Source organism: Tachysurus fulvidraco, chromosome 3 (genome assembly GCF_022655615.1).
Source record: "Tachysurus fulvidraco isolate hzauxx_2018 chromosome 3, HZAU_PFXX_2.0, whole genome shotgun sequence".
Lineage (NCBI taxonomy): Eukaryota > Metazoa > Chordata > Actinopteri > Siluriformes > Bagridae > Tachysurus > Tachysurus fulvidraco.
In genome coordinates this window covers 8,274,335-8,299,596 of record NC_062520.1, presented here as the reverse complement: position 1 = coordinate 8,299,596, position 25,262 = coordinate 8,274,335, and the positions used below count along the sequence as shown (strand labels likewise).

The 25,262-nt window shown below is 39.0% G+C and overlaps 1 protein-coding gene across 1 annotated transcript; it reads right to left on the bottom strand.

Annotated features, from left to right (window-relative positions):
- Positions 1 to 4,127: 4,127 nt before the first annotated feature.
- cul2 (cullin 2) lies at positions 4,128 to 24,347 on the bottom strand. Its single transcript, XM_027149653.2, has 21 exons — positions 24,023 to 24,347; positions 22,110 to 22,245; positions 21,178 to 21,280; positions 20,943 to 21,037; positions 20,399 to 20,504; positions 19,806 to 19,888; positions 19,528 to 19,624; positions 19,158 to 19,268; positions 16,770 to 16,932; positions 14,887 to 15,011; positions 14,367 to 14,474; positions 13,080 to 13,139; positions 12,783 to 12,911; positions 10,933 to 11,019; positions 10,523 to 10,675; positions 10,235 to 10,312; positions 9,115 to 9,181; positions 7,378 to 7,580; positions 6,338 to 6,439; positions 6,127 to 6,243; positions 4,128 to 4,841 (listed from the first exon to the last, which is right to left on the bottom strand). The coding sequence occupies exons 2-21, from the start codon at positions 22,226 to 22,228 to the stop codon at positions 4,710 to 4,712; spliced, it is 2,238 nt and encodes a 745-aa protein (XP_027005454.1). The 5' UTR covers positions 22,229 to 22,245; positions 24,023 to 24,347; the 3' UTR covers positions 4,128 to 4,709.
- Between the last annotated feature and the right edge of the window lie 915 nt (positions 24,348 to 25,262).

The window sequence follows — 25,262 nt, the reverse complement described above, 5'->3', positions numbered from 1 at the left end:
AAGCTCAGTCCTTAACTGCATCTTGAAACTGAAGAGTCAGTGGATAACAGATTGAATGGAAGAAACAGAAAGTTGAGTTAATCCAACTAGTGCTTTTGAATCAAAACTAATACCTGATAATAGAATCTGCTGTTAAATTGAAAACCAATGTCATGTCATGTCAAGCATTGGGACTAGTATAAGTCTCACTTAAGAAAAATAAACAAGACTACACCCAACTTTCAATTTATTAGGAACTTTATTGAACACCTTTATATTATATTCATATTTATACAGAGTGGTGTTCCAGATACTGAGCATTGGTCAGCCCCAGGTGACACTTCTTTGGGTTGGCCATGAGCCCTGCCTTCCGGAGAGCCCCCAGGACCTTCCCTGTGTAGATTATGCCAGTGGCCACTAGTTGTGCTGAAGTCTTCTTTTTGGCTTCTGGAACCAGTGCCACTTGCCAGTATCCCTTAGTGAGATCTAGGATGGATATGAAGCAGGGGGATGGGGATGTTTTAGCTCAGTGGTTAAGGCGTTGAACTACAAATCACAACGTGGAGAGTTCAAACCCCAGGTCCACCAAGCTTCCACTGTTGGGTTTGTGAGCAAGGTCCTCGACCCTCAATTGCATTGTATAAAATACGATAAAAATGTATGTCACTCTGCATAAGGGTAAATGTAAGAGGCCTATCCACCTGTAGAAGGGGATAGTTGTGAAACCTGGTTAACCCAAAGAAGCCATTGCACAAACATAGGCTCCCATATAGCTTCAGCACAACCACAACATGGTTGTGGGCTGGAAGCCAGAGGCAGAGGACACTTCAATGACTTTGTCCTGCAGCATTTTGCTCACTTATGCCTCAATAGTTGATTGCAGGCTATATACCATACCATATAAGGCCGATGTTGTTCCACTGCTCACAGAGGGCTCTTGTCTCCCAGAGGGTTCTTGGACAGTGGTCAAGAAGAAGATATCTGCATACTGGTCCAACTCCATCAGATCCAGCTGCTCTGATCGGCCCTTCTCCAAACATAGACATCACAGGAACAGGGTCCATCCATTTCTGAAGCAGGTTGATATGGTATACCTGTGTGTCTGCATGTTTATTCAACTGTTGCAGGCTGTAGTTGCTGGTCATGTTGAGTGGCTACCATGTTTTCATGCACAAAGGGACTGATTTTGCTGATACGTTCTTGCATTTCTGGCACATAGTCAATGAAAAATCCAAAGAGAAGCTTGAACTGAGTGATGTCATTGGATGATTGGGGAGCCTCTCAGATGGCAAAGAGGACTTAGGGTCAGAGGAGTTCCCAGTTCCTCTTTTCCAAGCAGCCGGAACATCCTCTTCAGTATTTATTTGAACCTTTTGATCAGGCCATCGATCTGGGGTGGAATACATATGTCCTCATGTGCTTCACCAGATAACGGAAACAAAAAAACAAAACAAATAAGTTTAGAAATTAGGTTATGTGTAATAAAATGGAATTACACAGGGAAAAAGTACTGAACACGTCAAGAAAGGAAGGTGCGAAACGGCATGGAAAACCAAGTGGAAAACACACTCTGAAATCAGGTGAAGTAATTAGAAAGCAACCATGATCTTTGTAAGTAGAAATTAATATCAGCTGTTCAGTCCCAACTGATGGCCTAAAAAAAAAAAGTTGTTTTATTACCAAGGTGTCTCAAGAAACATCTTATTATGGGTAAAAGCAAAGAGCTCTCTCAAGACCTTTGCAACCTTTGGTTACAGAAGGATTTCAAAACATCTGAATCTTCCAGTGAACACTGTTCCAGTAGGGCCGTAATCTGGACGTAGAAAGAACATCAATTCACTATAAACTGGTCATGACAAGATTGATCTTATAGATCTGACAGCGAAGTGAATAGAATTATCAGCCAAGAACCACTTGTGTGGAGCTTCAGAAAGACCTGGAATAAGCAGGTACAATTGTCGGGCAGTAGGTAAGGCGAGCTATGAAAAGCTATTCTGTGGTACTCAGAAACTATTCTGGTTTTTCAGTATACTTCACTGGCAAAACTCATATAATTAAAGGAAAGATGAATGGGAAAAATGTACCAAGACATTCTTGATAAAAAATCTGCTGCCATCTACCAGGATGATGAAGAGAACATGAGGGTGGACATTTCAGCAAGATCCCAAATACACAGCCAAGGAAAATCTTAACTGGTTTCAGGGAAAGAAAATAAAGCTGCTAGAATAGACCAGCCAGTCACCTGACTTAAATCCAACAGAATATTTATGGAAAGAACTAAAGATCAGAGTTCAGTGAAGAGGCCCACAGAACCATCAAGATTTAAGACCCTTTGTGTGGAAAAATAGGCCAAAAATCACACCTGAGCAACGCATGCAACTAGCTTCTCCATACAGGAGGCATCCTGAAGCTGTCATTACCAACAGGCTTTTATACAAAGTGTTAAAGTAATTTCAGTATATGGGTTCTTACCAACATCTGGTGGAAATTTCATGTCAGCAGCATTGTTAGAAATCTATTTACTGAGAAAAATGGTGTCATGTTCAATACTTTACCCACTGTGTGTGTGTGTGATGCATATATATATATATAAAAGAAATGTGTAGATAAAATGGATCTATACACACAGCCTAATCTCTACCAGTTTATAAGAATGTAGCTAGGATCTACACGCCATATGTGGTTCTTTGCCAATCGTTTGCCACAAAGTTAGAAGCACGCATTGTATGCTGTAGCTTTACAAAGTTTCCCCTTTACTGGAACTAAGAGACTCAAACCTGTTCCAGCATGACAATGCCCCTGTGCACAAAGCTCCATGAAGTAATCGTTTGCGAAGGCCGGAATAGAAGAACTCGAGCACTAAACACCTTTAAGATGAACTAGAACACAGTTTAAACCCCAGACCACACATCTGCTCTCACTCATACTTTTGCTAAACAAACACAAATTCCCACAGCCACATTTGAACATCTAGTGGACAGTCTTCACAGAAGAGTGAAGCTTATCACAACAGCGAAGAGGGAATAAACCTGGAATGGGATGTTTAACAAGTATATATGTGTCATGGTCAGGAGTGTTCAAACCTTTGGCCATATTGTGTATTATGCATTTGTGGCACATAAAATAATACTGAAAACAAATTACTTCTTTTACTGAGAGTTCATATTTAATTTTGAAAGTTTCTTCTAAAATTTAACCACCAAGAAAAAAAAAACAAGTAAATCATGAAATATTGACATATCAGACATTTTCTCTTGCAGCTGTGAGTCAGGTCATTCCCATACGGCTGAAATCTCGTTGTCTCAGTAAACCTACGGAATTCGAGTTGAGTCAAAGTCAACAGGGTGTTAACTGGAGTCATTTGTCAGGCCTTTATACATGTTTAATGATACTGCTTAAGTGTGAAATTGGTGATACTATAACCAGGATTTCTGGCATGACCAAAAACATAAAAGGTTTCCAGGTTTGTGACTGACATCTGCAATCCAGCTGCTAATTATGTTCCACGTTGCACTGGACGCTTGCTAACTAAAGAGGGTAACTTTTATTCAAAGTCTAATGTATTAAAAAAATGGAATTGGCTGTTCGAGCACAAAATCAGTCACTAATTTACCTAATTTTAACACTAATTTACATATTTTATAAAACATCTGCTGTAAGTGTTCATTGCTCTTAATGCCAGAAATAGTCATCGCTCTACTCTGACCCCTTCTGGCTACGACTAAAATGACAAACGTGTCCTGCCTAGATTTTAAAAACGTTTTTCTGTGTAAACTCATGTGACATGAAGTGAAATTATACAACTTCTGCCATTAAATAAGATGACAACGCAATGCCTCAGAGTGCTCAGACATGTCTTATTGATGACGCACGCACTGGAAATGTGCGCTTAATCAAAAATGCTCATATGGATCCGATTTGAAGAGGATCTTCTGCCAAAAAGTAGCACACGCCAGGCTGTGGAATGGAGCTTGGACCTGAAGTGAGACATTTTAACAGAAAACCACCTCCAGACTGATAAAAAGCATAACCTCCTGGGAGCATTTCCTTTTTGTAGAGAACTGCGTCATTATTTCAGCACTTCACTGAGACGATTTCCTCGTAGTCATCACGACCGATCTGCCACTTTCTAGAAAACATTCAGACGCTCAGTTTTTCTATTTGTTTATTTGACAAGCAGCAGTATTTTGTCACCTCATATTTTTTTTTTTACATGTTGAATACAGTTAATCAGTATAACGGTTTTATTACAATAGTCTTTTTTTCCTCTCACTTTGATACTTAAAAAAAAGAAGAACACTACAACTGCAAACGTGAGAAAAGAAAGCATGTTTGTTTTGTCTTAGACGTTTATTTTTTAAACTCTGACATGTCCGTTTGCTCTCTCGGTTTCTTGTTTATGGTTACGTTGTTTAAAAATGTATTTTATTTTTTTTTTAATCAGTTTGCTCTGAAACTGCTATAGGCGTTATTCTCTTTTTCTGTTGACGCACGGGGGCGTGGCACTGGTGATGTTGTAAACAGCGTAAAATCAGAAAAGGTTTTGGGCTAGAGGGAGGTGTGGAGGGGGGTGTTTATTACTGCCAGGGTACGTGGTGGCCCTTCTCCCTCCTCCTCAGATGGAGGCAGAGCCCCACTTCATCCTGCAGGGAGACAGCCTGAGCCAGCTGCAGCCAAAAATAAAGACATGGTTTACGTTCTGACCGCCGAGTGTTGTTGTTGTTCTTATTTTATGCCACATAGCTGTATTCGTCTGCAGAGGTCTGGCTTCGCTCTATGTACTGCTTGTCGATAAGCACTTCGATGCACTTCTTTATCATGCTGATACTGGGGTTGAACCGTGCTTTGGACTGGTTGATCACCTTGAAAGGAAAAATTTAAGTAAAGGTTAAGTGTCATGTAAAATATGCATGACATGAGTGTTATACAAAAATATCAGACAACAGAGAAAAGGTAGAAAAACACTTGTTCGTCTAAAAAAAAACATCAAGATCCTGTGAATATGCATATGAGATTTTGCATACTGGAATATGGTTACAGTAGGAGCTCATGCACTGGGATTTGGCAGATGCTTCACAATTTATTAATAAGCTACGCTTGTTTATTTTTTCTAGAGTCTCCAGTGTCACCATTGTTTCCACTGTGAGAAACTCTTCAGGACTTTCTGCTTTCTTAGGGCCTTTTCACACCGGATCACTTCATGTGTTGTCTCTGAGCCGATAGCTATCTGATTTGTTAAAACTGTTCCATTTACATTAGGCCACATAAATGCGTCTCGGCGAATCGGATATCAATGTGACCTTTCTACTCCCGCCCAATATGCAAATATATTTCACCTTATTTCCGGGGTAATTGAAATGGAACACGCTTCGGTGTATGCGGTTGCTACAAGAAACAGCATTTACCGTTTGCTGCATTTTTGCTGGCGGCAGCAGTGCATTTTAAGACCCAACAAGACACCTGGGTGAAAGATCGGAGCCATGTATGTGGCTTGAACAACCACATTCATTTACACCTGTCCAGTTTCATCTGAAATGTGTCCCAGACCACCTCCTGAAGTGGTTTGAACGATCGGATTTATATCTGTTTGGAAACCGTTTCAGAAGGCATTTAGACCTGGTCTTTTTTACAACCGGATAGCTATCTGATCACAGAAAACGCATGAAGTGACCAGGTGTAAAAACCCCCTTACTAACATGACTAAAAAACAACAAACCTAAAAACAGAGAAAAAACCCCAGACAAAACAACCATGATATGCAAATGGGGGAACAACTGTTTATAGCTGCTATAAGAAAAGTGATATATAGTTGTCTGTTCCACAACATTTGTATGTAACTAAAAAGAGGAAGAACGGTGGAAATGTAGGTGTACAGTTTGCTAATAATGCCCTTAACTTCCTGATATGTTTTGGGGAGTAGAAAGTGATATAAAATGACAATGAGTTTAAATTGAAAGGCTTTTTAAACTGATTTGAAATCTGTTCTTCACTTCATACAACATGCATCATATTCTCCAAAGATTCTAAATCAACCCCACACTCTTGCTCAAACTTATTTTATAGCAAAGACTAATTTTATAGCTGTTTGAACCTGCACACGCATGCACACACACACACACACACCCAGAGTAAATATATTTGACTCACTTCTTGTATAAGTGCGTTGTGTCTCAGAATTTTCCTGGCTTTCATAATCCTCACTATAGCAGCCTGTAAATACATTTTCCTGTCTTCATCCACGGCACTCCTCGTCTGTTCCACCTCCTACACGCGATACACAAATCCGATCACACTGGTTCATTATGACATGCAGCATGTAATAGATGGCGCTGTCAGTGCTGTGAGCACAGTGCTGTACCTGTGGTGTGTCCCGCTGCATCGACGTCGTGATCTTAAACTTGGTTCTTTTACTAGTGAAACTCATATTTAATGAAAACGTGGATTCAGCCTCAATTTCCTCCTGGAAGCATGAGAAAGTGTGTAACGTTAGGACGCATCTTTGAGCCCATGAACAAATGTATTTGAGTTTTTGAGTCATAAAACACTGAAGAAAAACATGACCGTTGATTTAGTACATCACACACATACGGTTCTTCACCAAACTGCTGCTACAAATTTAGAAGCACACATCTGTACTGAATAGGATTGTATAATGTAGCGTTATAGTTTCCCTTCACTGGAAGGATGCCCTAAGATGCCCTAAACCTCTCCCAGCATAACAATGCCCCTATGCACAAAGCATGCTCCATGAAGGCATGGTTTGACAAGGGTGGAGTAGAACAACTTGTGTGTCCTGCACAGAGCCCAATTCAGGTGCAAATCTAGTGCAAAGCCTTCCCAACAGAGTAGAGGCTGTTATAGCAGCAAAGGAAGAACACGAGGCTGTAATTATTAGGTGTCCACAAACCTTTAGTCGTTTCGTGTGTAAAAGAAAAATAGTCTAAAGTCACAAATCAGTGCAGATAATGTGCAAAATCAGCTAAGGTTCTGATTACTACTACCATTTTAAAAGGTCCATATAAAACCAGCCTGGTAGCTTCATCTTGTTTGTCATGTAGATGTGAGAGCAGTTCTGTTTTGCTGTGCATGGAAGCTGAATGTGCTGTCTGATTGATGTTCGACAGATCCCCTCTGACATGAAGCACCGACAAAGCTGCGTAATGACATATGTCGTGGCTAGATTTCTGTAAATAAATTCTGATCGCTTCTGTTTACGTGACTTACTTCGGAAAGCGTGAAGCTGTCTTAGAGCGATGTGAACGTGGAGCATGCCCCACAAACCCACAGCAACAGTTTTGCAACAGTTAAAATATTTAAGTTAAATTAATTTCAATCTTTGCTCAATCTGAAAATCTTTCCCCAGTGTCAGGATTTTAAGAACCCTCCCCGTGGTCTTACTTTCTGTGAGTCATGGTTGATCATCTTGACATCCAGCAAGGACTTGATGGTTTTCTGCAGCTCCTTTTCGTTCATCTGCGAGCTCTCCTGCAGCTCTTTATAGCTCACCGTTTCACTGTTGTTGAAGACCAGCAGCACCGCCATCTGGTAGGTGGTAACCATGGCGACATAGGGTTTGGACAGGTAGTTCATCTTCACCTCACCTGAGTTTTAGAGAGAGTGTGTGTGAAAGAGAGGTATTGTTCGGCTGATATCTGAGAACTTATCGGACAGGCCGGTAATTTTATTTTTTTCCCGAGAATATGCATGCGGCTTTATAAAAGAGTAACTTCACGGTTGAGCAATTCTGTATGATGCTATCTTTTTATTCAGTGTAGCTAAATTTCTCTTCCATTTTTAAAGAATGAGTCAACAACAAAAAACGACTTCCAGAGAAATGGCGTTTCAGTGAGATGATAACCTTGTCTTGCGTGGCCAATCATGTTCAAACGACAACAAAACTCCCACACAATATCTCTGGTAAGATTAAAAGGACTGGGATGAACCTATTAAAAAACTTTTCCTGTATGTGTGTGACAGTGTGCACGAGTTTTTCTGTCCGTTTCATCGACAGGTTTACAATCAAGAAATGATGACTGATTCCTGAAGTCAAAGTACATCTGTAGTGCATTCGATGTTGAGGGAATGAGAGAAAGTCATCATGGTGAAGGACTGAAGGATTCATGTCTCTCTCTCTCTCTCACATAACTACACACTGACTTACAAGCTTCGCTGACAATACCTACATAATGAACAGAGAGTTTAAGAGCTTTAATCTGTATGCCGTATTACACTGTGTATAAACAGGTCAGTAAGGGTGTGTGAGAGCCTGGCATTAGACTGTGGTTCGTGTTTGCAATGAAGCTAACGGGGCAGGGTGAGTAACTGTGAGTGTCTGATAGAGGTCTTCATGGGTCCACTTAGATCCGAAAACCCGAGGCCTGACCCGAGACCCGACCGGGTTTGGGTCTAAAAGTTTCACGTGTGCCTCGAAAACGGTTCGGGTCTAATAACAGCGGCATCGGGTCTCAGGTAATTTAAAATAAATGTGTTTTTACCGAACGGACCCGAACTACTGTATCTCGCGTGTGTCCATTGACTCGAGTCCTTTTCCAACCACTCCTCTGTTTGCCAAGACTGGCATCGTGTGACTGGCGGTTAGCTAATTTTTGTTGAAACGGACCTGTCAATCAATTTTGAATCCACTCTGTAGCGGTTACTTTATTGTAGAGTTGCGCAACATTCGGGTCCAGTCGGGTTAAAAAAAAGACTCTGGTCTAATTTTTTCGGGTTTGTCTCGGGTCGGGTCATTCTTGAAAAAATAAATAAATAAATTATGCACGCCGGGTTCGGGTAAAAAGTGCTTCGGGTCACTTCGGGTCGGGTAAATTTTTTTTAGACCCGAGAAGACTGAACACTGTGAATAAAGCCGGAACAGCTAATTGGCTCATTTGACAAATTTCCTGCAATTACACCACTAAAACAATGTGCTAATTAATCACAGCACAAAACACGTCCTACGTCACCGTCACACTCCGAGGCACAGAGCCTTCACCCACCCCACACCTCATCCGGAACCCAAAGGTCTTAATGATTTCAGTTTGAAGGTTTCAAGCTCTGAGTCTCTGAGATACATAATAAAATGAGCCACGGAAATCAGGATCCTAAAGCACTCTAATGAGTGTTATGTAACTGTACCTGTGCAGAGATAGTGCAGCCAGGTGAGTTTCCTCCCGCTGAAATTCTGGTTATAAAACAGCTCGAACTAGTGGAAGAGAAACAACAGCAATGAAGTGTACAAACTGTAAAGGGTGTAACATGGGAACAAATGAATTAAAGGCTTTAGTCATTTGGTTATTTAAACAACTGTGGTTAGTAAATAAACTACAGTAAATTTAGTTCACTCCTAAAAGTTGCGTTGCTTCCTAGTAGAATAACACATCGACTTACCGGTGCACACTGTTATCACAGGCAAATGTAAGGCTTTCTGTTTACAGAGAAGACATGTCTAGTGTTTACACACGTGTGTGTGTCTGCATCACACTCTCTTGTATAAGAGAACCAAAATGTTAGTGCAACGATAAACTAAAAACGTTTATGTTTTGTCTACTTAGCCGATTTTACATGCCGTTATATTTCATGATATATTTCGGGAACAGTAAATTATTATTTATTAACATATTTATTAGTGAGATTTAATTTGAGACCGAAACGTTGTCGATCATCTGCTGTGTCATAATTATTGTGAACAAAATATCTATTTGGATTAAGTAAAATGACTTTTTGCGGATTAATCAGTCAAATTTTTAAAATGCATGTAGTTTTAGATTTTTTTATTAAATAAACAAATAAACAAACACTCTCTAACTTGCTTTATTTGATTGATGGTTTTCTGTGTAACTATTGTTCCTACAGCTTTGAGCTCATTTTGGCTTCTCTCTAATTTCATACCTTCTTTATAATTAGTCTGAGAGCTCCAGAAACTTTACACCTGCGTATTAGCAAACCAATCTGACTTGACAGGGATGTTTAAGAGCTTCACTCTTCTGAGCTCTGTGGCTTTTTCCTGTCGAGTGCTGTTTAATATAATAAGTTTGTCCCGGAGAAATTTTATGAAGCTTCTACGCCTTCATGAAAGCTATTTGTTTTGATCTTCCCGACCACTTACGACATCTCGCGTAATGACACCTGGTGCACTAAATATGTTTTGCAGCATTTATATCTACAATTCGATTTCTTTTTATGGAACGTTTATGAGGTTTGCCTTCCTTCTGGTGTCAAGATAGCTAATGTCTATCTGTGGTTCACGGTAACTCACCATTTGTACACTCTTCTCCAGTTCCTGTGGGATGGCAAATGTAGATGAAGGAACCTGTGTGAGAGGCCATGCACCTGCCTGCAACACACACACGCAGACAGACAGACACGCAGACAGACAGACACACAAACACACTCTTATTTCACACAATTCTCTCATGTCTACTAAAACGCTGACACCTGAATGAATTTTACCGGTTAAGACATGTCTGAACTCACATATCAGGCCCACTGTTTCCTCTCGTCCCTCACTACGTATTTGTATGTGTGCTTTCTTTCACTCTCTCACCTGTAACACATAGATCTGAAAGCTGATGCCCAGATCCACTACGGTCTCCTGGGTTTTAATGAAGTTGTTGAACTTGTTGTTGAGGTCGGCACTGACGCTCATGTCGGTGTACATTCTGTGCAGTTTGCTAGTAAACTCGTAGCCACATGCTTGCTGGAAACCAGAGAACAGAGGAGGAGATGGAGTTAGAGAGAAAAAAACAACAACAATGGCACGGTTTGCACACACTCATCTGATAAAGCCCTTTATTTCTGCTATAGTGTAATGACAGAGCTGTGTGAGTGAGAATAGTGTGTGGGGTTAGTTATTAACACAGTTGAGTCACTTTATAATGTGGACATTATTTTCGGGTAACTCGAGTACAGAATTATAGATAAAAATAAATCAATGGAGACACGCTTTGGCCTTACCTTTAGTTTGTTAATCATCGCTTCCTCAGAATCCATGGATAACGAAAGGCCGTGTATTAACCTCTTAGCGAGCATTCTGGCATAAAACTAAAAGACATACAATCAGTGATTAAGAGAATTCAACCAGTGTCTAATTTTTATTCTAACATTACATACAGTGGTCTAAAAGTCAGAAACCTGTCATTTTTATTTTCATTTAAAACTGGAATTTAAAGTTTTAAACAAGAAAGTAAACATTCAAGATTCTGCACTATTTCTAGGTCCAAAGTTAAATATAAGCAAATCTGTGATATTGACCATATTAATTACTTTGCACAAAGATTTTCCTCATGTGTAATCACGCTTATTGAAGCACGTGTTGAGAGCATGCTGTCATTAAAGTAAAAAGGGGATGTACCATATGCTAAAAGAGCGAAATTCATGTAAATAGATATTTACATTTACGGCATTTAGCAGACACGCTTATCCAGAGTGACTTACAACTGAGCAACTGAGGGTTAAGGGCCTTGCTCAGGGACCCAGCAGTGTCAGCCTGGTGGACGTGGGGTTCAAGCCCATGACCTTCCGATCCGTAGCCCAACACCTTAACCACTAAGCTACCACATCCCCAGATATTTTGAACATTTTTGTGTGTGAGACAATAACATGACTATCCTAAGATGTTTTACATTTTCATTTAAGCTGAGCAAATAAAAATAGATCAAGTGAACTATAACAAAGTCACAGACCTATTGCACAAAAAATGGCCATACACGAAATGTTATGCAATGTTACGGTTCAGCATTTTAAATAGCTACCTTTGTAGTTTTGCTCAATTGCAATAAATCAAATATTAAAAATCCTGTAGTGGTTCTCTAACGGTTCACAGATTTTTCTAGGTGACTTTTATCCCTACAGTTTTCAAAGTCAGTTCCATGAAGTGTAGTCTGTGTGGGTTCGAGTCTCGGGCCGGCAATACCACAACTGAGGTGCCCTTGAGCAAGGCACCGACCCCCCCCAAATGCTCCGCATCATAAATGGTTGCCCACTGCTCCGGGTGTGTGTTCATGGTGTGTGTGTGTTCACTGCTGTGTGTGTGTGCACTTTGGATGGGTTAAATGCAGAGAACGAATTCTGAGTATGGGTCACCGTACTTAGTTGTATGTCATGTCACTCACTGTTGTTTGTTTTGTAATTACTAGAATGACCAGTAGATGTCACGTCACTAAAATAATGTCATGTACTTTCTCGATTAGTTATAGTTAGTTGCTATAATTTACTTCCATGTCAGCTACTGAGGCTATCTTCATGGCAAGAATGGTTAATAAGAACTAAAATAACCTAAAATCACAGAGAAATAAATATAGACAAATATAGACAACTTAAATTATTTTTTTTACAATAATATATGACAGAAACTCTAAAACTTTTTCTGATGAAACCTTGTAAAATAGCTACTTTCTCGATTACAACCTCAGTTTATACAGATTACATGGAGCTGCACGTACACTTTGGATTCGCCGCGTTTGGATGCCAATGTAGGTTCACAAAGCCATGAGCATTAACAGTAAAGCAACATCCGCCATTGTTGATGTGTTTGCCACTGCTGCGCTAATGTTGCTGGATAACGTGACACAGTGATGTCTCTCTAGCCGGTGGAAAGGCAAACCGGTTAGAAGGTTTGTCAGTGGAACCAACTTTGAACCAGCACCAGCTCTGAACCAGCACCTGGTTCTTTCTGGTGGAAAAGGGGCACGAGGGACCGTTAAAGAGGTTTGAGTGATTTACACCACAACGGGGACGATCCAAACACCCTGGAATGCTGAACACTGAAGTGGACAGGACTTTGTGTGGTGTCCTGCTGAGATTACCTTTTGAAAGACATCTTTGTCATCGATATATTTGAAGACAGTGATGAAGCTGGTAAGTTTATCCTCCACCTCGTTCTCAGTCATCCCCTTTGCTGATTTCTTCAGCAGATTGTCACAGTACTTAGCCAGCTGTAATGCACAGCACAAGACAAACAGACATATAATGAGTGTCATGGTACAGGGAGAGTGTCTGACTTAACAGATCGTCACACGGAGCGTTATTCTGAGCGAACAGGTAAGATGATGTCAAAATCAATGATTTGACTAGTTAATTAAAAACAGAGAAAAAAAACTCACCAGTTCGGGTGCTTTACAGATGGATTTGGGCTCTCTGTAGTTTACTACTGAAGTCAATGCCTTAAAACATGACAAATATAAATCAGTAAATCGTTTTAATATGATCATGAAGCGTTCTCTTTAGCATATTCAGAGTCTAGATGCCAAGTTGTCAGTTATAATAGGCTAAAAAGATGAAGTCCGTGTTGAACACTTTACATTAACTAAAATCTATGATTATGTAAATTAATAAACTGAATACTCACAGCTTTTAATTTACTATAATTTCAGACAATGTATTACAATTTATGGACTTGTCACACACGTTAACGTTCTGCTACTGAATAATGAAATATTGTCAGAATAACGTTGTCCTTTACTTCTTATAATTCTATTGTTATGGTTTATATATAGACAACCATACAGCTGACTAAATCTTATGGGGCTTTTTACACCTGGTCACTTCATGCGTTTTCTGTGATCCGATAGCTATCCGATGGTAAAAAGACCAGGTCTAAATGCCCTCTGAAACGTTTTCGAGACGGATATAAATCCGATCGTTCAAACCCTTTCAGGAGGTGGTCTGGGACGCATTTCAGATGAAACTGGACAGGTGTAAATGCATGTGGTTGTTCAAGCCACGTACGTCAGTGCTATAGTCCTCCCAAACGGAAGTACGTCACTCGCGAATGAGCTTTCACCCAGGTGTCTCGTTGGGTCTTAAAATGCGCTGCTGCCGCCAGCAAAAATGCAACAAACAGTAAATGGTGTTTTTTGTAGCGTAACCATCGTTTTTCGTCGATTGCGCTCTGAAAACCGCATACACCAAAGCGTGTTCCATTTCAATTACCCTGGAACTTGGGTAAAATATATTTGCACATTGGGCGGGAGTAGAAAGATCGAATTAATATCCGGTTCGCTGAGACACATTTATGTGGCCTAATGTAAATGGAACGGTTTTAACAAATCAGATAGCTATCAGATCAGAGAAAACACATGAAGTGACCAGGTGTAAAAAGGCCCTTATTGTCCTGACACTCTGGTGCCACCTACTGGTTTACAATCACGATCTGTATAAACTGCATGGAAAAATAAACCATGCAAAATAAACAAACAAAAATAAATAAATAAATAAGGTTGTCATCAAACTCAAGCTTGTACATTGATCATGTTGGATTTAACAGATAACTAAATGTTTAGAACAATACTAAACATGATGGTCCAAATGCTAACACTATAAATGGGTGCCATCGTTCATAAATACGTCTGACTTCTCTTTGTGTATATTAAAAAAAGAAGGCTGTGTACCTTGTCGAGTGCACTCATGAACTGCTGGTCCCCATTTAGCACCGTGTTAATCAACTGGACAAATTTACTATGCACCTCCAACACGGATTCCACAAACTGTGTTGGCATCTGCAACGAGACAGAGAACAGGAGGACTTCTTAAACCCATGGTAATACAAAACCAGGTAATCCTTTCTTTATTCACAGGAATTAAAAAGATTATCCCAGGTCTGTCAAGTCTAATAACAATATGTCCATGACTAGACTTCAGGAAGTCTATTCACTGGATTTTCAGTTAAAAATAATGGCTGGAAGAATAGAGGGAATTAGTGACATCGTTGTGATGTTTGTGGAAACAAGTTCGGGTTTCAAAAACACCCGTCGCCTTCATCCAGTAAATCAGATAATGGCGATGAGTAAAGACACGGGATTTACAGACATATATTCATCCATCCGAATCAGCACAAATTCACTGTTTTGCATATGCAGACAAATCAGCACTAGCATGCATCCATTCACACACACACACACACACACTCACGTTTTCCTGAGAGAGGTTACTGGTGGCTCGGAGCCCCTCGTCACGAATGTGCACCTGCAGCTCCTGGATCATGTGTGGTAAGCCACTGGTGACTGCCCGCAGCAGCGTGTACATGTTCGCCATATCTGAAAACGAGTCAACACATGTCGTGTCAAATCTCCACTTCAGTTGGTCTTTTCCCCCACCAACGAAAATCCAAGGCTAAATGTCACCGTTACTTCCTGGGAAACTGATCCAACAAAGTACATTATACTGTAGACAAAGTGAACAATAGGGCAGAATAAACAAGGTAGGTTTTGGAATGAATATAATTATTCTGCACAAAGGGCTCTGACTTATAGTGAATGAAGAGCAAAAGACATAGAATTTACTAAGAGGCTCTTCCAAAAAGTACACCATACAACACACACGTTGCATCTGACCACCTCTCTATGTTTACACTATAACCAGCTGTTGCTTCAGCCAGGGTTTATATTTAAGGAGGCCTGTATGACTCAGAATGACATTAGATGTCATTGCTGCCTTCCCATATTAACTTGTACCGAGAGTAATCATTCACAAACACAAGCCATGCATGAATAACGTTGTTAAAATGTCTTAAGAGTATTTGCTAGTAACTGTTGCTTGCTTGTTGTCAGTTTCCCATTCAGCAAATGCAGCTCTCAAGCCCAGAGACACTGGAGAAAGCAGTGGTGTGGTCGTCACATAGCTTTAGTTGTAAGACTATATGCAGTGGTGATACAAGAATGTTATTAGAATTGTTAGAACACGAGTTCTAATTATTTTAAACGTGTTTACTGACGTCACCCAAGGTTCTGTCTTGGGCTCTCTTCTATTCTTAATCTATCTTCGGGATACATTTCCATTGTTATGTGGAGAATACACAACTTTATGTCCAGAAAAACCTGACTCTGCTCTCCTGCCCCCCTGTATGACTAACTGCTTAAATGAAATAAACACTTGGTTTTCCTTCAACTTTCAAAAAACTTATACTTAACTTAACTTACAATAACAAAACTGAGGTTCTCTTTATAGGTTCAAAATCTACCCTGTCCAAGTCCAGCGGTCTCTCACTTTACATCGATGGTTCCTTTGTTTCCCTCTCTGCCCAGGTTAGAAACTTGGAGGTCATCATTGATAGTAATCTGTCCTTCGAATCACATATTAACAGTGTTTCCAGATCACGTTACTTCCATCTCCGTAGCATTGCTCGTCACCGCCCACACTTCACTTCGCAAACTGCTGCCATACTTACACATGCTCTGGTCACCTACCGCATCGATTACTGCATTTCACTTTTATCTGGATTGCCACAAAAGCTTCTTCACAAACTTATTCAGAACTCTGCTGCCCGTATCATAACACAGACTCCCATCATGCATCACATTACTCCCTCCCTTCAACAACTCCACTAGCTCCCTATTAAACACTGTATTGCTTTTAAGATTCTTCTCCTCACCTTTAAAGCACTTCATAATCTTGCTCCACCTTACCGCTCAGATCTCATACAGTTCTACACTCCCTTCTTTACTCTCCGCTCTTCCTCATCTAGGCTCCTCATTACACTGCCTGCCTGTTTAAGCACCATGGGCACTAGAGCGTTTACTCGTACTGCTTCTCCTCTCTGGAATTCACTTCATCACCACATTCAAATCATGACTCAAACCCCATTTGTTCAGAAGCGCTTATTCCACATGATCTTAGGCTGCATGTTTAACGTTAGATTACTGGTTTTCTTCTTAATATTGTATTATTGTTGTTTACAGTTTTTTTTTGCTTGTATTTGTATGGTGACCTTGAGTGACTTGAAAGGTGCCTATTAATAAAATGTATTATTATTATTATTACTACTACTACTTTTGGACCTAAAATTAAGTACAGACCGTCTCTCTTTTCTTGTCTGACTATGTTCTGGCACTCTCCATGCAGGAACTGCAGGTGGTCAGCCACCATCCTCTGCTGGCATTCATGGATCACTTTGGCATAGGAACTCGGATGCAGGTACTTCCGACATCGCACCTCTTCGTCTTTCAACCGCCCTAAAACCTTTAGACAAAAAGCCACACAAACAATAAAAAACAAACAGGATTAGAAATAATATGGTATGCAAAATATATGCCTAGTTATACTTTCTATAAATTGAAGGGAAAAAAATGACTAAAACAAATAACAAATGGTCTGTTGTAAAAGTCAATGTAAAAGTAAACAGCTACGGGATGTCAAAACTTCCGCGATTCTCTTCTGAAGTGGTCATACTGAAAATGGCATTTTCTCCTATTTCACTTAATCTTCCATTAAATCACTTGTGGATAAGATCCATGCTAAAGAGACACACGTTTTAGTGGAGGGTGATTTCTGAACTATATATAGCAGAAATATGTCACTGTGAATGGTTTTCCCAGGCTGCTACACATTTAGCTCGTGCCATGATGAATAATCCAGAGCACCTACAGTGTGTACTGTAAAAATATGATTGAAAGTGATGGTAAAGAGTAAATACAAAAACGTACAAGAATAAAGGATCTATGTCCAAGATCAAGCATCTATCTAGCAGTTAAAAACAAAGCAAATAAACTGTAATAACTTTGTGTAAAAACAGGGGATCGACTACTTAAGTACTTAATTACTTGCACTTCATTACTATACTAAAGTATTATTTTGGTATATTAATATGTAATTGAATAATATTAAAGCTGAATACTAATTACACCTATGTAAAAGTGCAAACACACAGTGGATTTAAAAATATGACACACTGCCATCAAAATGGCAGCTATTTATAATGTTAAAAAAGGCTAAGTTAAACATTGAAGTCAGAACATTTTTCAAATTTATTGTGAAAGGGGAAAAAAGAGAAAAACTGCCTGTTTAACTTGTATGTGTGCACCCCATTTAATAACTGGAAATATGATGTTCAGAATCAACCGAGTCACGTTAAATAATAATTAGTTTACACCTGTCGTGAATTAAAGTGACCGATTGACCAAATTCAGGTACAGCTGAACTTCGGCTAAACAGCATCCAACGAGAAAAAATAAAGGCTTTTAAAGGAACACTTTAAGGACAATAATCACCAATTATTGCCGGGACAATTACTCCTGAATTCTAATTGCTATTGGCATACGTTGGTAAAAGAGGAACCTTTTTTTGCCTTAAAAAAAAAAGAAAAGAAACTTAATTAAAATAAATAAATAATAAACAAAAAAAATCCAGATAAAAATAAATCTAGTCTCCTAAAACCATAGTTAAGACCATGGTATTCATTTAGGGCTGTACAGAATTATGCAACAAAGATGCTTCTTATTTTCACTTTCATTTATAGGTGGCAACATGACTTTTTTTTTTTTAACCTTACAAAATCCTGCCGTTTTAACACGGGTTGTGAAGACTTTATATCCACTGTAAGGTGTCTATTTGATGGTAAATATTGCACACAGATCAATAGTTCAGGCACAAACGACTCCAAAAGAAAAATGTGCAATAGACCAAAAAAAAAAAACACCTTGTAACAGTTTTAGATATAAAATCATGGCATTGCGATAATTTCCTATATCATAAACAAGTACTTTTTGCTTGAGTTCATATAAAAGTAGGAACTTGTTTTCGATTTCACTTTTTCGGCTGGATACTTCCACTTTTAAGGAGAGATTGACACAGTATCTATACCCTTTACTTAAAGATGGGGTGTACGATATTTGAAAGCCAATGTTGACATTTGAAATCACCAAAAAAAAACACGCCCCTAACGCAAATGGGTGTCAACCCCTGTTTTGATAGCTCCGCCCCACACATACATACGCAATCCAGGCAACTATTATGGTGGAACCTGCTGGGGCAGCTGGCCAAGGCGATCTTTTTATCAATGAACGAACTCAATGAGTAATACTATGGTAATACAAATGTGTTTTACCGTGAAAGGTTTAGCTCTGTTTCACGAGGAAGACGTTCAGTTCTCTCCAGTGCTGGAAAGCTGATCCTATATTAACACGGGTCCAGCTTCGTGCCTTATCGTAAGCCTTTTTACGCTTTTCGTTTTTATCTGCCATGTCAGTGTTTCAATCGCTTTCGGCTAATGCCAGACATGCGCACTGAACAATCTCTCTGCCTTTCTGCTCATTGGCTACACGTTTATTTTGATTTTTATTTAATTTTGTTTGTCGGCCCGACTCAGTTTTCTGAAGCATTTCTCAAACATCTGCACCCCACCTTTAAGTATAATTTCAGAGTACTCTGCCCCCCCCTTATCATGAAGGCAGGAATGATTACGTTACCTTTTCCATATACTGAGAGCAGTTGGACTCCTGTAGAAGGTTGGAGGCTTCTTGTTTGTAATACTCGCCTGTTTTCGTCAGAAAAGGCCCCTCGAAAATGTCCTGATAAAACTACAACATAGTAATAATCGTAATATTATTATATTATTATTAGATATTATATTATATGTAATAACATAGTAATAATTCTCATGTGAGTCACATGTGCAGATACTTTCAGGTTTCGTTTTTAAGCTAGAATGCGATACAGTTTAAAAACAGGTTATTTCAGATTCATTTGTCTTTAAAGTTCACAACAGCTAATCTCTAAACACGGCCAGGATACAATATGCAGATTACAGAAGGGTTATTTAGCTTTAAAGGTGCTCACCTTTAGTGGAAACTTTTTCTTGTACTGTTCAACATGAACAAAGGAGTTGATAACCCCATGGATTACTTTCTGATTCGGATGCTCCCCACACCGGTCACTAGGAACATTTTAGCAAAACTTTTATATAATAAAAGTTATAATAGCTGCTCATATGAATCTAAAACAGTCACATAAGTAGGGAAAAGGTTTATACAGCAGAGACAGTCAACATTAACTCATACATCAATCATACATCAGTGCAGAAAGTGACATCGACTTGTGCTGATGCTTTAACTTACTTTTTGATTTCTTTCAGAAGCATCCGGATCAGCGTGGCTTGAAGAGGCTCGATCATCAGCTTCCTCCACATATCAAGTGCAAGCTAGAAAGATCATCAAAACGATCATTAAAATAAGAATCTTTATATACATTTTATATGCTCTAGTTACGTGTTCTGTAAGAGATAAAACACATAAAAGAGCTATGCTGTCTGGAGTGCACTGTAGCAAATTCCTTCCTTCCATTTTTTTTCCTACTATAAAACCTCTATTCCACAAGTGATTTTTCAGTTATCCCAAGCAATAAAGGGATGTATGTACACTCACCAAACACTAGAAACAGCGTACTCACTGTTTACACAGAACATAAAAATGAGGGACATGACAGGAAGATGTCTGTCAAGCATTAAGAGCTGATTTGCATGTTATTAACTATATAACAATCATTGAACAAACAAACAAATGAGGTTAAAATCTAACACGGATACGAGTCCTCGTTGTGTCGATGTCGAGACTGAATTCCCGAAAACAACTAAATCATTCATTTGGGATCAAACAAGCATGATCTGAAATGCAACAACAGATGCATTGGAGCACAATAGATGTGCTTGTACCTCTCCGATCTCCATCAGTGGTTCGTTCATATCGACTCCTCCATAGCCGTACTGCAGATCTGCTTCGGTCAGCTTGTTCTTCTTTATAAACTGTGTGTTGAGGTACCTAAAGGGAAAAATAACTGTTTATATGAACAGCAGCAAACGAACGTGAACTGCAGCATACCTCCTAAAATCTGGGTGAAACCGTGCAGACAGATAAACACCAGAAACCCACCGATGAGTCACTGATGAGCGGTATTACAGATGATATTTCAGTCTATGTGAGTCACGGAGTTCTCACAATTTACCTCCTAATCCAAAATTAATTTAGCTGTAAAAGTTTACTTTTGATGTTTCTGTTGCGTTAGGGTTCATTAAACACAATTAACGTACTTTCGGCTGATGCAAATGTGAAGAAAATTTTGGCCAACCGCTTTTATAAACACAGTACAATAATCATATAAAAGCTGTTCTCCCCACAGCAACCTTTAAAATAAACAAATAAATAAATAAGTGTTAATAATAATCTATGGCCTTAAAAAAAAAAGGTCTCTCTACGCACCGATATAAGCAGTCCATGTAGTCAGCCCCCTTGCTGTACTCCTCCCAGTATCTATGATACATCAGCAACACTTTCTCCTCAGACTCCAGCACTTTCTGCAAAGAGAGACAAGCTTCATGACCTTCTCACCACTGGTGGTACTGAAATGTGCCCTATAGATGCGCACTGATGATGTAAATAAACGGACAAACACTATTTCTGGAGGCGTGACTTATAGTGTTACCTTAGTCCTTACCTTATATAGCTGACGGACATGATTTTCCAAAAACACTTTTGTCTCTGTGTACAACCGTTCACCCAATGGTTCTGGGTACGCAACACACAATGCGTAAATATCACTGAGACATCGGGTTAAAGAAATTTTACCGGATCACAGTTTGACATATTGTAGGATTTGCATTGCTTGCCCAAAAGATATTTAAACACACAACATAAAATGATTATTTGTGTTCAGATAGATACACATGGACATTATAAGAGTTAAACCTATGACAACATTGGTATATGTTATAGATAGATATTTTCTTGTTCCAAAATAGAAATCACTTATAACGAGAGTCCGAGGGCAGATTATCGAGGCAGCTGTACAACATTAACGTACGAGAGGCAATTATTAGATAAAATATTTTAAAATTAAGCTCTATTAAAATTGGCCCCTTCAGAGACTGCACTTCTGGAAAGTGCCAAAAAAGACAGGAAGTAACCTTTTGCAGAAAGTTTGCCTGATCATGCACAGATACTCCAAAGACTTTTGGGTGTGTGCAAGTAACTGAAATGACTTTACTCTTCTCCTTCTGGGGATCCAATTTGCACAGCAGGTAGAGTCCTGAGCTTGGGTTACTGTGTGAGGAGTTTCACAAGTTATCTCCATGTCTGTATGGGATTCCAGCATATGTGAATGAATATATGAATAAATGAATTGCTCTGGGGTTTAAATGTTTGTGTGAAACTTACATTTTTAATTTGTGTTACCTAATTGTGCTCTTTAAAACTTTATTGTATTAATTTATCAGTTGCCTTTAACCTTCTAGTATTGTTGAGATCTGAGTGAAGAAGTTCTTTGTCATGTTCTTCAGACTCGACGGTGTTCCAAAGCCCCTAAGGCACTAATAAATTCATTACACCAATCCGCATGGCCCCTCCCCAAGCTCCTCTAGGGAAGGATACGAGAAGCGGTCATTCCACGTAGCTCTTTCTACGTAATCCAGCATCACCACCGCCTTGATGGTGGTGAGCAGTTTGTTCCAGGTCTCATCAAAATCCACCACACGTGGCTTTAAGGACATTGTGCTCCCACTGCAAACTGCAGAAAGAGAAAAGCAAGTCAACCAATTACTCACTTTTAAACAAATAACCTAACGAGTTCTTACTCTGACACCACAATGACTAACTACATGATGATTAATCACACAGTGAATTACAGAACTAGGGACTGTTTAAAGACCCAGGGACGTTATTTCTTACGACACAGATGTTAAATATATGAAACCCAAATAAAGACTGAATACGATGACACGGTATGAGCACATTGGAGCATTTTTTCTTTAGAAACAGGAAGTCAGAGCGACTATGTAACACCTCGACACCAAATCTCAACCCTTGGTGAATAGAGAAGAGTTTTACAAGAGTCTTTTTTTTTAAATATATAATTGTAGAGTATTTCCCGTCGCTTCCTTCAACTACGCCTATTTACTTGAACAAGAACGAGATCCTAGAATACAAGTCAGCATGTAATCTGTGATTCATGCTGCACATATGTGAGGCGGACGGTCAGCAGCACAGCTGCTTCCAGATTGCTTCAGGGTCATCAGAAGATTGCTTCCGGCTTACTATTACTGACGGACAAACTTACTATTACTGACGAACAAACTTACTATTACTGACGAACAAACTTACTATTACTGACGAACAAACTTGACGTGACATACAGCTAAGTACGGTGACCCATACTCAGGATTAGTTTTCTGCATTTAACCCATACAAAGTGCACACACACAGCAGTGAACACACACACACACCGTGATCACACACCCAGAGCAGTGGGCAGCCATTTATGATGCTGCGCCCGGGGAACAGTTGGGGGGGTTCAGTGCCTTGCTCAAGAGCACCTCAGCCGTGGTATTGCCGGCCCGAGACTCGAACCCACAACCTTAGAGTTAGGATTCAAACTCTCTCACCATTAGGCCACAACTTCCCAGAGGACGATCTTAAATGTCAGCAGTGAAAAGCTTCAAGCTGAAAAAGTGTCCGTCCACTTCACTAAACTATTTGCTTTAAAACCAAGCGACTGTCAGGAAAAGGAACATTTTACGTGAAGACGGTCAACAGAACCATGTTCAATGCTGGCGAGATACTACTGTAGAACAAGACCCACCTCCCTGGGAACCCACCTCACACATACGTTCTACAGAGCATTTAATTGGACAAACACAAGACTAGTCCATGATGAATCATCTAAAAAATTTGTACTCATTTTACCAACAAATCTAAGTGAGCTATAATATCGATAGATGAAACCTAAACGTTTATAAAACCATACCTCTAGTGGTTGGTGTTGTTTTTCTAATACCAGACACATTATGATATTGGTGTCTGACACTAAAGGACACTAAGTGAGACCAAGCTTCATATCTACATGATGTCGGAGCTGAACACTAAAGTGAAATACGACTCAGACTGAACACTTGGACGATGTACAAACGTACAGCAATAACAGAAAGGACGGTTATTTACGTTATGCTACTTAGCTAGCGAGCTAACTGTACACAGGCCCGGCTAGTTAGCTACGTAGCTTTAGCTTTAACCGTTTACTTTCTGTTTAAAATGTTATAACGAGCAGACAGTTAAATGTTTACTGTAAAATTAATACAAATATTCACACCGTGGTGTTTTGAGACAAGCTTCCAGAAGCTCGGTGTTGATGAGTAACAACTTAACTTAGCTTAGCTATTAGCATAAGAGCTAAAAGCTAACAGCTGTCGTTTCAGCCGTATATTAAGCACAATAAACGTTCCTAACGACGTGACACAGACGCACAGCACTATAAGGGCCATATTACTGTTACATAAACGTCATGTTACCTTGAACAATGTCAGTGTGTTGAATAAAACTTCCCCCGGCTGTCAAAAACACCTCCGCTAGCTTTACACTTAAACCTCTGCCATCGTCCAGGCTCGAGGAACAAAAAGGTTTGCTCCGGTTACAGGGTGTAAGAGATCAAAATAGATATATTACACGACACCTTATCGGTTTCACTAAGTACACCCTTACAAAATCGTTATACGGTGAAACGAAGAAGTACACGTTTATAACAAAAATATTTGGTCGAATATATTTTACACTTTCAGTATTATTAAAAAAAATTATATCTCCCTATTTTGTGATGGACTCGTCTAGAGCTACGGTAAGCAAGTCAGGACAACGCTGAAAGTTTGAAAGCAGCCTGACACAGAATGATGACGTAAACAGTGTTTACTGTGCTTACTGTCATTAACAATAAAATGAGTGAAGTATGTTTTAAAATTAAACATCTAATTTATCCAACAATCCGATTTATACTGACTTTTGTACAGTCTGTATTATAAACACAGAATCTGCACCTTTTTTATTGTATGTACATGTACACAAACATATAAAAATAATATACAGAAAAAAATATTTATTTATTTTTTTTAAATATTTCTTTTATATATTTGAATTTATTATTATTATTATTATTTTTATTATTATTTTTACTATTATTATTATTATTATTATTATTATTATTATTATTATTATTATTATTATTATTATTAATGATGAAAGTAAAATGGTGAACTGTCATATTCATTCATTCATTCATTCATTCATTCATTTTCTACCGCTTATCCGAACTTCTCTGGTAACGGGGAGCTTGGCATCATCGGGCATCAAGGCAGGATACACCCTGGACGGAATGCCAACACATCGCAGGGCACTGTCATATTTTTATTTTAAATATTTTTCTTTTATTTGGAGTGTTTTTTATATATTCATAAATGTAAAGTGGTCTGAAAATAAACCAAGCATTTGACATTTTAAGCTGGAAATAAAAACAAATTTTTATTTGTTAACAAATTCCCCTTCTTTGTATTTTCTTTTTATGTCATGTTACTGTTTTATGAATTGAATAATATGGCATTGCATTTTGTTATCTGTTACCCTTTGTTATTGAAACAATAAAAAAAAAGGTAAATGAAGAAGCGTCAGTCTGATCGAATTAAATGCGCATCAATTGCGACACAATAAAGTGCCATAGATTCTTTATGTAATATTTTGATTCTGAAGACTTCTGTAAAATTT

Excerpts from the sequence above, each read along its gene's own strand:
- cul2 (XM_027149653.2), bottom strand. The coding sequence starts at position 22,228 with ATGTCCTTAAAGCCACGTGTGGTGGATTTTGATGAGACCTGGAACAAA. Across the intron at positions 9,182-10,234 it reads TGGAGAAGAGTGTACAAATG|TTCGAGCTGTTTTATAACCA; the intron begins GTGAGTTACCGT and ends CTCTTCCACTAG. Across the intron at positions 4,842-6,126 it reads ACAACGCACTTATACAAGAA|GTGATCAACCAGTCCAAAGC; the intron begins GTGAGTCAAATA and ends TTTCCTTTCAAG.